At 44.2% G+C, this 12,114-nt stretch overlaps 1 protein-coding gene across 3 annotated transcripts in view; it reads right to left on the bottom strand.

Moving 5' to 3' along the window:
- The window catches only part of SCN10A (sodium voltage-gated channel alpha subunit 10), an 89,961-nt gene that overhangs the window by 55,881 nt on the left and 21,966 nt on the right, over window positions 1-12,114 (bottom strand). For 2 of the 3 annotated variants that reach the window (XM_041734228.1, XM_041734227.1), the window contains exons 5-11: window positions 11,945-12,036; window positions 9,645-9,836; window positions 9,146-9,212; window positions 5,091-5,232; window positions 4,753-4,950; window positions 3,865-4,035; window positions 352-645 (exon numbers count right to left, since the gene is read on the bottom strand). In XM_041734228.1, coding sequence (XP_041590162.1) covers window positions 352-645; window positions 3,865-4,035; window positions 4,753-4,950; window positions 5,091-5,232; window positions 9,146-9,212; window positions 9,645-9,836; window positions 11,945-12,036 — 1,156 coding nt within the window. The remainder of the gene's footprint in view (window positions 1-351; window positions 646-3,864; window positions 4,036-4,752; window positions 4,951-5,090; window positions 5,233-9,145; window positions 9,213-9,644; window positions 9,837-11,944; window positions 12,037-12,114) is intronic. The other variant, XM_041734229.1, reaches the window with a different exon arrangement.

A 12,114-nucleotide genomic window follows, 5' to 3' on the forward strand; every position in this document is an offset into this window, starting at 1 on the left:
TGCTAAGCCCAGTATAGTTTACACAGAGCTATAGGCAGAAAGATCAGAATCCTCTATTTTTCTTATATTCATCCAGGAAACAAGCAGGCCTGTCTCTAAAGCTGTGATCGTGAGTGGGGACAGAGGAACACTGAAAAAAAAAAAAGGGGATCAACTGGAAAACAATTTGTATTTATGTACTACAGATTAAACCAGAAAACCTCTTTGAGCTCAGGTTTAACCTGTCTGTAAAATGGGGGTAGTTGGGAAATGTTAGTGTTGCCTGAAGGACCCTTCCATGAGTGACACTCAGGTTTTCTTGGCCTCTTCCTAAGGGCAGCCCAAAAGAGTATGGAGCACTGACAAACTTACCGAGACTTCGATGCCTCCAGGGGCAAGCTCACCAGTGGGCAATGTGGAGTGTCCATCTTCTCCATGTCCTGAGCCAGGGTTAGAGGGTTGAGGCAGTGGACTCCTTAGGAGGGGGCCTTGCTGGCTGGTACCTCCACCCAGCAGCAGGGAGCCCCGATGGCTCTCACGGTCTCCAGGAAAGACTCCATCATCTGTGACCCCATCAGGGAATGAGGTATCCAGGCAAGGGGTACGGAAATGGAACACACTGCCATGACTAGCCCTGCGTCTTCCAGAAGTGAGGCCTAGGAAAGACTGGGCATTGTCCCAAAGGAGTAAGAGATAAAGGCAGGCTGAAAGCTCATCCTGCAGGCAAATTTGGAGCTCAATACTTCCTCCACTCATTCCCATCTCCCAGACCTTATTCTTATGAACTTCCAAAAGAAAATTAAAGACACAGATCTAAGGGGTATTCTAAATAAATATGGGAAAAGAACCAGGGAGATGCATATTTTTGACATATCCTGGGAGAAGTCCAGGAGAGATGAGAGATCACAGGGTGCTTAATATCAGCAAACAGGTCATGATGGCCAAGGATGTCAGAAGTCAACCTTGTCACCTAGAGAGATAGGCTCTTTATAGCCTTTGCCCATAGGGTTGGACAAACTTGTCTTAAATTCCCAGCTATACATGTAAGGCTGAGACCTAAGGAGACTATTAAGCACACCAATACTGGAACAAGCCTGGTAAATGGTTGTTGAATGAACAAGTGCACTTTATTGTCTGAAAATTAGGTTCTGCAATTCATTAGATACAGCCTATATAAATGTGAGAGTTTGTGTTGCAAAGGAGGAGACAAGAGCTTTGTAATGTAATGAGCTTCCAGGATCCCTTGAGGGAAACTTTGAATAGTCAACAATGAGGAGATTGAAGGGAGAGTTACAGCTTAATTTCCTGGAAGAATAATGCCATTCCTCCAAATCAATAAACATTTCCCATCACAATCTCCCGCTGAGAGAAATATGAGGCTTACAGTTGCCAGAGGAAAGGAGCTAATTCACACACCCAGAGTCCCTGGAGCCTGGGTTGGCTAGTACCCATGACCATGGTAGGAGCTTGACCATAACAAGTTATCAGTTCTGTCCTAGGCCATGTGAAGTATTTCTGAAGATCTACACTCTTTCCAGCAAACTCTGATCATACTGCTGAATATTTCCCCCTTCCTTAATTTCTTTTATTTACTAAACTACTGGATTTGGGATGTCTTGTACATTAGAGTCCTCCTTACTTATCCCCCTATCCACAGAACTGAAGTGTTTTTTCTGGTTTATTTGGGACCCAATCCTGTTTAGCAACTATTGTTGCAATCTCAGTATTATAAACAGAGCACTCTTTACCTAGAATATATGTCCAAGGGTTATGGAACTCATAAAAAATCCACAAATCCATCCCACATTTGAAGAAGCAGATCTCGCAAATCTTTATTAAAAATGATATGTCTGAGTTATTTGCAGTTGGACACTAAGCAAACCAATGAAAAAACTGGAAGATTTTGGTCCCATATTTGACAGGTAGTGTTTCCCTGGCCACCAGTTAATATTTCAGAATTAACCTACTTGACAAATGGTGGGCAATGACCTCTGAATCTAAGCATTAGACTTGCCTTAAAATTCCTCATCCAAGCAGAACAACTGGTGACCTGTGGTTTCCCTGAAACCCTTGCTGTGTCTCTCCTAGGTGTTACCGCCAACCTCTCACTTATTGCTGTTGGTTGGAAAATGGCTTTATATAAAAACTGCTTATGGTCTATTTACTACATGAACTCACCTAGGAAAAAAGGAAGGGGATACCTCCTTGAATGAATTCCAGTCCATTAGTGAGCATTAAAGAAGTATCCAAATGGTGCTTCCCTTCCTTTGCAGAAACATATTCTTTTAGGCCTGAAAAATACTCCTCCTCCCCTCCCCTGCAGTCCTCAATTATTGGAGGAACCCCTTCGCACTATTTGCTACTCATTTCAATTATTTCCTTCTCCATGAAGCCTTTCCTAATACACTTCCACCCCCATAAGAGAGGGTATTGCCCCTTCTATCCCCCAAACACCATGTATATTCCTTTAATATAATACATAACACGTAGCTGTTTTTATATCTGCCTTCTCCACTAAAGGAAGCCCTTGGGAAATGGCCTGTCTTTTAGTTGTATCTTTTTATACCATGCACCTAATATTGTTGAATTAACAAGACACTGCTCCTCTTTTGTCCATTTGATGGTAAATCTAGTTGGAGAGATGAATACATATACACCAAACAATTATTGGACATCCAGGTGCTAATCTATGTGGGACTGACTGAATGAGGAGAACTAAATGCCAATTCACAGTATCATTGACATTTCCATGGAAGCTGTGATTCATCCCGTTCTGTGATTGTCAGAGCCCTAGTCAAATCCCCTCTGAAATGTCTTCTGACCTGTACCCTGTGTATGTCAGGTGCTGCTCAAAAGAAGCAGAGCAAGGAAGGGAAAGGCAAAGAATCTGATAAATGCTGAAGTGCGTATGTCACTGAGACCAGTGTGCATGTGGGCATGTCTGTGTACATATAGGCACACAGAGTCTGGGGATTGTAGACTGTGTTATAAAAAGTAGAACATCCTTCAGATGAGCACAGGAGAAGAGATTGAGAGGGAAGCGAGGGTTAGGAGGCCTGAAAAATAGCTATGTAGATCCCCTTTTCCATACTATTAGTGTGGGAACTATTCTTCCATAAAGGGGTTATCATCTCTAAGTAAGGTCTCTGGAAAGGGCATGTTTGGGGTACACAGGATTTTCAAGGGAGAGAGATGTGGTTGGAGGAAACATGTTGAGTATAGGGAGTGGGACATAGAAGACTTGAGTAGTGAGCAGAATTGTTACAGAGTTGAAAGTGAGGTACTGAAGTTATTCCTAGGCTGGACTGCGTCACTGAGATGGGTCCGGAATCTTCTGTCCCAATAACAAGTGAGTTTGGGTTTTGGGCGCTGAGGCGTGAGATCAGACAGAAGCTTGTAAATGATTTCAGCACGTCGGACAGAATTGCAGGTCAGACTTGCAGGAGAAGGCTAACTCTTGATGCCCACAGGTCCATGGACAACTCAAGGTCAGTGTGTCGATACGGGCTCACTACTTTCCCTACAAACCTGGATTCTTCCTCCAGTGCTCCTGCCCTAGAATCACCACCCATCTAATTACCCAACTCTGAAAACTAGGAGTCATTTTGGACTCCTCTCTCCTTTTTCCACATTCCACAGTCCCAGTCTTACTGTCTCCTACCCCCAATAAAAGTCATAATCCACCCCCCTTTCCACGTCCATAACACCCCTGTTAGGCCACCATTTGGTGGTTGGAGGGAGTGTGTTGTCTGGATTACTATAACATCCTCCTAACCTTTGTGCCTCCAGCTGTCTCCCTGCTACAAATGTCTTCCCACTCCAACCTATTGTCCATAGCAGCTGCAAAGGTGGGTAATCTTTAGAGCACAAACTTGAACCCTTTACCATTCTGCGTTGGTTGTAAGGATCAGATTGAGGTGATTTGTTGTCATCTGTGGAGCCCTCTGACACCCTTGGTTTCATTCTGTGCATTCTCTCACTGGCATTTTTGGAGGGTAAAGGTGAGCCATTATAGGAATGGAGAGAGGCTGTGTCAATCCCCAGCGCTGCCAGCACCTGAAGAAAGAGAACAGCAACTGCAGCCAACAGTATGTGATTAAACTTAGCATGAATGTGTCCCTCAGACAGGGTGTCACAGAGGTGAGGGCATCTAAAACAGAGAAGGTCAGGATTAGAACCTGGGTGGTGGTGGGATTGAGGCATGACAGGAAGAGCTCCCTCTGAATCAATCTCTTTCATTCACACCCTGTAGTATGCCCTGCTGAAGCCCTGCCTAAATCCATTTTACCAGGTCAGTGCACTTATCTTCCAGCTGCTTGGGTGTTAGCTGCTAATGGATCACAGCTACGGTATTCTGTAGAATACTTCCTTTGACTGTACACTTGGCTAGGGTGGGTATGGGGGTACAAAAGGCCAACCCTCTTGCCTCAAGATACAGCTAACTTTGTGGTACAAGTCATATTCCAGAGCTCTGATGGGATCAGGCTGAAGGTCATCTCTAGCTGAGGCCACTTTCTTATTTAATTCTTCTCCAGTCCCATCCTACTTCTTTCCCTCTCCCTTTTCTGAGAGCATCTCTCAATAAATCATTTGCACAAGATCATTATTCAGGTTCTGTTTTGAGAAAACCTGACCTACGATGGTCCTTAAGGTATGATGAATCTTCTTATAGTTCCCTAGAATGACAGCCTTAATCTCAGTGCCTTGTCCAGACCTCTGCCCAAGAATGTGCAGCCTTCAATAGACTTCACAAAGCATCCACCTCTCACAGACCTCTTGCTCCTTCCGGAGCATCTCCAGGGTCTCTTGAAATGTCTTCTCCTTGGCTTCAATTTCATCAATGGTTGCCTGGTTCTGCTCCTCATATGCCATGGTGACCACAGCCAAGATCAAATTGACCAGGTAGAAGGATCCCAAGAAGATGACAAGCACAAAAAAGACCATATACATTTTCCCAGATGCCCTCAGGGTCTACAGATTCAAGAGAAAGGAGATCTGTATTCAGAGTCAATGGGCCCCTGATGTTGCCAATCTCCTCCAGGAAAAATGTAAGCATGCATCTGACTCCCCAGCCTCCAACCAAGTCTGTAGGGGGACATGCAGAACAATACCTGCTGGTAGAGGCGTTCCCAGGAATCCTGTGTCATGAGGCGGAACAGTGACAAGAAAGCCCAAGCAAAGGAATCAAAGCTGGTGTAGTTAAAATCTGGGTTGTCAGATGTTTTAAGACAGAGATAACCTTTAGGGCAGTGGCTGTAGCAAGAATAGAGAAGGTCATCAATTGCAGAGTCCCCCTACTTACTGGGGCCAAGGCAGCCCAGGGCTATAGGAAGATCATAAGGTTTAAGTCAAAGACTGGAGTTCAAGGCCTGACCCTCCTCTTGTTAGCTGGATGACCTTGATTTCTTTAAGGTTCAATTTTTCTTGTCCATTTTTTTTTAAGAATTTATTTATTTATTTGAGAGAGAAAGAGAGCATGAGGGGGGTAGGGTCAGAGGGAGAAGCAGACTCTCTGCTGAGCAGGGAGCCTGACTCAGGTCTCCATTCTGGGTCTCCAGGATCATGACCTAAGTCAAAGGCAGATGTTTAACTGACTGAACCACTGAGGCATTCCTCTCTTGCCCACTTAAATGGGGATGAAAATACTTTCTTTTTTTTATCTAATAAATTTATTTTTATTGGTGTTCAATTTGCCAACATACAGAATAACACCCAGTGCTCATCCCGTCAAGTGCCCCCCTCAGTGCCCGTCACCCATTCACCCCCAGCCCCCGCCCTCCTCCCCTTCCACCACCCCTAGTTCGTTTCCCAGAGTTAGGAGTCTTCCATGTTCTGTCTCCCTTTCTGATATTTCCTACCCATTTCTTCTCCCTTCCCCTCTATTCCCCTTCACTATTATGAAAATACTTTCATTTCGGAGTTTCATGCAGAGGAGAGTGGCCTGAGAAGACTAACTCACTGTCCAGATAAGATCCCATAAGGTGGCAGATTCTTTTCAAGTTCACAACAGGGGAGGGAGAGTCAGTATCAATAATGCAGACCTAAAACCTGAGCTGTTTGGCATCATCTCCCAAGATGTCCATCAAAGGAGGACTCACTTTAGTCAAGTTCACTCACCAATTATATCTAACAGTGAAAACAACACTTTCCACTTACTGAGCACTTACTGTGTGCCTCTCTGTCTCTCCTAAGTGCTTTACAAATGCTATAAATTAAACATCTTAACCATCCTTTCTTACAGATGTGGAAGCTGAGGTTCAGAGAAAAGAAGTCAGTTGCCAATGTATTTATTCAAAAGGAGAAATATAACTGTCAAGTAGCCTATGAAGACTGACTTATGGAGGAAGGCCAAATTGAAGATGACCACATGTGAATATTGGGATGGGCAGTGCTGGACTGACTCTTCACTGTCTCATGATAAAGGAGTAAGTTGATGTCAAGAAGTATCTTTAAGCTCAAGGAATGTGAGGTACTCTCACCTACCCCAGGGGGATGGCTTTGCTGAGAAAACAGTAATGCTTTGTTTGTAGTTTGGGATTCTACTACTCCAGCATGCCTCCACTAACACCAATCCCTGGGACTATCCTTATTCCAGACTTCCATGCAAACACACAATCCTGGGACCCATACAATTGATTAGGGTCCCAGCAACTTAACAATAATTAATCCCAATTCTATCTTCAATCTTGGTTGGAGATTTGTGAGTTCCTAGACTCTCTAGACCCACACTGAAAGACAGACAGTCTTTTGGTTTGCTCTCCGAAGGAGAGAGTCAATCCATTACTTCAGGTTTTCTAGTTAACTCTGAGGGTAGCCTTATTTCTATGTCTCCCATTAAACCCCACCACAGCTGCTACACTCAACAATGAACTGCTCTGAGAATTAAATGAGACCACAGTATAAAACTTCTCTCATAGTGCCTTCAGTATAGGAAATATTATATGCAAATTGCAAGCTAAAACTCCTGCTGTTTTTAACCTGAAGTGACCAAAAGAATGGGCTGGAAGAATACATGTGAAAGAATGCTGGAAATCATTAAGTGTTTCCTAGTACTTGTTCTCTACCATGGGATTTTCCTCCCATAGTGCCACGGATCAGTGTGGACCTTAGCTCAGGGCTCTGGCTTCTCTGTGGCCTAGCACAGAACCCAGGTTCCATCTTCACAGTATGCCCTTTGGGGCTCACTCTACCAGCCATCCTGAGTTGGCCTCTTTGGCCATTGGAGCCCTATCCTCCTATCCAGGAGATAAAGGATCTCCTGGCCAGGACCTGACCAGCAGGATGTCTAGCCTCTTTTGGAGCTGGGCTGTGGGGCCATGGGTGGACCCCACAACTTCACCACAAACAGTGCTTAGGCTACTCTGGAGCCATTGCCATGAGAAATGCCATTATCCAGACAGGAAAAACAAAACAAAACAAAACAACCATTGAGGGAGCCTTTGAATTAGATTTAAGTCAAAAACAAACTGACATCAGAACAGTTCTATCTCTGAAACAAAGAACCAAATGCTAAGTGCATTTGTGAAGAAAGAAGGCAAGGAGCCTATGTTGATCAAATTCTCAGCTCTGAGATTGTTTTTCTAGTGAGCTGATTAAGTCAAAGCTCCATGCAGGTCCTTCCCAGCTCCACTTGGACAGTCTGGGCTTGTTAGCCATTCAGGAATTGGGGTCATATGGGCTCAGGGCCCCAGAGCCCCACCATGAAGATGGGAAAGATGAGGCTTGCTGATCTATTGCCTGCACTCTTTTTGCTCATGCTTGCTCCAGTGATCAAAGCAGCAGGCAGGCTTGAGGGGATCCCTACCCCTCTGCTTTGTCTCACATTCTTCTGCCACCTGGAATGACCTCCATCAAAACCATCTCTTGTTCAACCAAGCTTGGAGACATCCAGCTGTCCTTTAGTGCTCACCTCAACTACCACCTCCAGGAAACCTTCCCTGATCTCCTGCCTTGCCTCCCACCATCACCTCACTGTGTCTCTTCAGCACATGGAGCCTCTAGCATAACACTGCTTCTTCACAGGATAGCATCTTTATGTATATGCATCAGAGCTCACAAACTGGCAGCTTGCAGGCTGAATTTGGCTTGCAGAAATATTTTGTTTGGCCCACAATATGTAGACATTTTTTTGAATTGGTAGCCAATGTTTGTAGTTGGGAGATTTCACATAAAAATCTGAATTCTTTGTCTTTCTTTAAAAGTTAAGAGAGCTGGAAACAGTGGACCCACATTTCCACCTGGCAACTGAAAGCTAGACTGAGTAGTGGCTAGCCCTTTTAAATGGGGCACAAAGTATATCATTGCCCCATTCCCACCCAGTCTAATCCTCTCACTTGTTATGTATCTGGCCTCTGTAAGATTTTGAAATGGTAAAGTCTGATGCACATGTTTCTTCCCCTGTCATATGTGGATAACAAAATCCACATTGTGGAGTTGTGATGATTAAATGTAGAGCATTTGACATAAAATATATTTAATATATATTAGTTCCTTCCTGGAGCAGATTGCTTGCCCAAATGGCCACAACTATTCTCTTACCTGTATCCATACCCCTTTGCCATAAGATTGCTGCAACTCCTCCAGTCAAGAGGTAAACTTTATCTCCCCATACCTTGGATTTGCATTGGCCTGTGACTTGCTTTGGTCAAGAGAATGCAGTAGAAGTGACATTGTGCCAGTTCTAAATCTAGGTCTCAAGAGACCTTGCACACTTCTACTCTTTCTCTTGGAGCCCTGCCTCTGCCCTTGAGAACAAGACCAGGCTAGCCTAGTGGGAGATGAGACCACATGGAACAGAAAAGCTGCCCCAGCTGAGACTGTCCTAGATCAGCTGGCCCCCTGTTAATCTGTCCATTGTTTGCAGTAGTATGATTAAACTCAGACAATGCCAGAGCACCAGGTTGATCTCAGTTCAACATACTAATATGCAGAATCTGAGCTAAATGAATGACTAGTGTTTTAAGTCACAAAATCTTGGGGCTGTTTGTTACATAGCAAAAGCTAACTCCTACACTCCCTCCCCCATGAGCCTGGGATGGCAAAAGCCATGACTTATTGATTTCTACATCGTCCTTGGGACCTGCAAACCAGTCTCTATCCAGAAAGTGATAATGAAAAAATAAAAGACTGCTGGGCACTGGTACTTTGTTATGGGTTGAGCACTCACCCTGCATCAGATCCATTGCCACACAGTAAGGGATCTGAAGTGCCAGGCTTGTTATAGTAGAAATCTGCAAACGAAAAGAAGAAATGAAAGCCATGAATGTAGTTCTGAACCCTCTAGCTAAAGCCTTGTGTGATGAAGGCAACACCTTCTAAGTCTTCTGTCTGAGCAGTGTGTGTTTCCTTGGCCATGTGCTTTTAGTAGGCATGCTGGAACATTTGGAAGGGAAAAGTCATATCTGGGAAGAGAAGAGCTGAACAGTGACTTTAGCTGAGCCTGTCATAGCAGAATGACTTGCCCTTAGGTTTATAGCTCATTTCCTTGTGAGAGGGACATTGGACAACAGAAAATGGGGCCCCAAAAGTAAAACAGAGCTCAGGAAAAGCATTTCAGTAGGGAAGAAGAATCAAAATATATTTCTATATAGAAAAAAAAATATATGCAGGGATGTCACACCCCTTGCCAACCAGACCTTCGTCCCTATGGCAGAAATTCCACTCTTGTTTTCCGTAAGAGGAGTAATTGCCCGTTTCATTGAGAGCTGCACAATTCTTGACACATTTGTTCTTGAGGTTGCCCTTGAAGAGCTGTAGGCCCACCAGGGCAAAGACACTCAAGCAGAAGACAGTGAGGATGGTCACATCTGCCAGTTTCCTCACTGAGTGGATCAGAGCTCCCACAATGACCTTCAGCCCTGCGGGAAGATGACAGCAACACTACCATGTGGATGAGGTAGCACACACAGAGCACACACATATGCTCGGCATGCCTGCATATTAACCATCCTATCCTTTCACTATATATAGGTGTGAGGTACTTTACAAACTTTAGGGCAGTTCTAAGCACAGTTTGTCGCTTGAACCTTGTGATAACCCTGAGATAGAGGCAGAGATTATTGTTCCATTGTAAGGATGAGACAACTGAGACCCAGGTGATATATTCTTTATCACTGTAAAGCTATTAAACGTCTGGCAGTGGTGATTCAATTTAAAAAATAATTGTTGAGTACCTGCTATATTTCAGGCACTGTGCTAGGTATAAGGCTACTAATGACTGTAGTCATTTAACATCTGTTTTTCTATACTCATTTCTGTTCTGGGAAGCCGCTTGAGAATGGAGACACATGGACCTCACTGTGTGTGTTGAGAGAGAGGGGGAGAGAGAGAAAGAGAGAGGAAGATGCAAAAGAGATAGAATGAGAGAGAGAAAGACAGAAACACAAAGACAAAGAGAGACAAATGTAGCAATAGAGTGAGAGCATCAGAGACACTGGGACAAGCACAGCTGGCAGTAAAGTTTGGGTCTCTGCTTGTTTAAGGAGGGATGACTTGTGACTGTGGAGAATGAAATCAGCTTCTTTGAGAGAGTAGCTTCACAGGTAGCAGAAAGAGCTCTGAACAGGGAAGCAGTCTGGGGCTGATCCTTGTCTTGTCATTTGGTTAACAAATAACCCATTGAGCACTAGCTGCATTGGTCCCTAGGTTGATGGCTGAACAAGGGAGCTAAGGCACCGCATAATGGGGTTGTTTGACAACTGAGGGGGAAAACCATTACATTCTTGAGCAGGTAGGCACGCTTGGGGCAACTCCTAACTGAGGCGTAGTGTAAGGATGGGATGGAGTGGAGTGTGGGGAAGTTGGGAGAGACCATGAGTCTCTTTGAGAAGGTCAAAACTTAGCAGAGCCCCGAGGAATGAGTATCAGTTGAATAAAGAAAGGAAGGACTCTCTTGGTAGAAAAACAGCATGGCCAAAGCCTAGGAGATAAGCAAATGTAGGGACTATTTGTGGAATCACAGATAGATTCTGGAACATGATGCAAGACAGATAGAGAAGAGAGATAAGGTAGGAGAGGAAGTCTGGACTGCACAGGTCTTATAAACAAGACTCAGATTCTTCCTGGCTAAAACTAGGTGAGAGAGATACCAAGTGGCAGCACTGACTATCTCTCACTATGGCTCTCTTCATGAGGAAGCCTGTCCAGTGGAATTTGGCAAAGACTTCCCAATCCTTCCATGCAGAGCCAGACATAGAATGGCAGAAAGGACTTCCCTCATGGCTTGAATGTTTCTGTTTTCCAGATGAGAGCATGGATTCTCAGGGGTGAGGGAAGGGAGATAATCCACCAGGCCATAAATTAGAAGCTGTTTCAATATTTTGCCTGGTCTCTGTCTTCACCAACCCCTCCATCAACCCAGTGGGGATAAGATGTATCCCTGAGATACTGGTGACAATAGAGGTCTTGAAGAACCAATAAGATAAGCTCTGGTGGACTATGTTTGTTTCTGAATTCTCCATAATAAAGAATTGCCCAATTCTTTTCTTCTCTGTGTATCCAAAGACAAGATTGAGGCTCAAGCTTTCAGATACATGGAAATGGCAAAGACACTCACTGGAGCCTAGGACTGCCTACTCCCTTCCTCCCTATTTCCACGTTTATACCTTTAGTTTAGGGTATAAATGAGAACCTCCAACTAGTGGCTTGCCTGAACCCCACAATGAGAACATAAAATGAGGTCATGACCTTCTTGTCACTTATTGATGGTGAGGTCATGAGGTACTCTGCACAGAGCATTGACCTAGGAATTGGGACACTAAGTCTTCAGGTCACACTTTGCCTCTTATTAGCGATGAGGACTTGAGACTGTGTTTTCTACTTTCCGGGCCTCAGTTTGTCTTTTAAATGAGGACAACTGTCCATGCCCTGGAGTTTTATAGGCCTCTTGCAAAAATCAAAGTAGGACATTAGACTGTGTAAACCAGCATATGCTCTATGAATATATGTAATAGTTAAAGTAGCTCACCTGGGATCACAGAAACTGTTTTTAAAGCTCTAAGAACTCTGAATGTCCGCAAGCCTGAGATCCCTCGGAGAGCTGTTGCTTCACCAATGTATCTGTATCAGAAGCAGAAATTGGTCAGTATCTCTGTAAACATTCCTAAGAATGTATGCAGCACAAATAAAGACAATTTT

Source organism: Vulpes lagopus, chromosome 19 (assembly GCF_018345385.1).
Source record: "Vulpes lagopus strain Blue_001 chromosome 19, ASM1834538v1, whole genome shotgun sequence".
Classification (NCBI taxonomy): Eukaryota; Metazoa; Chordata; class Mammalia; order Carnivora; family Canidae; genus Vulpes; species Vulpes lagopus.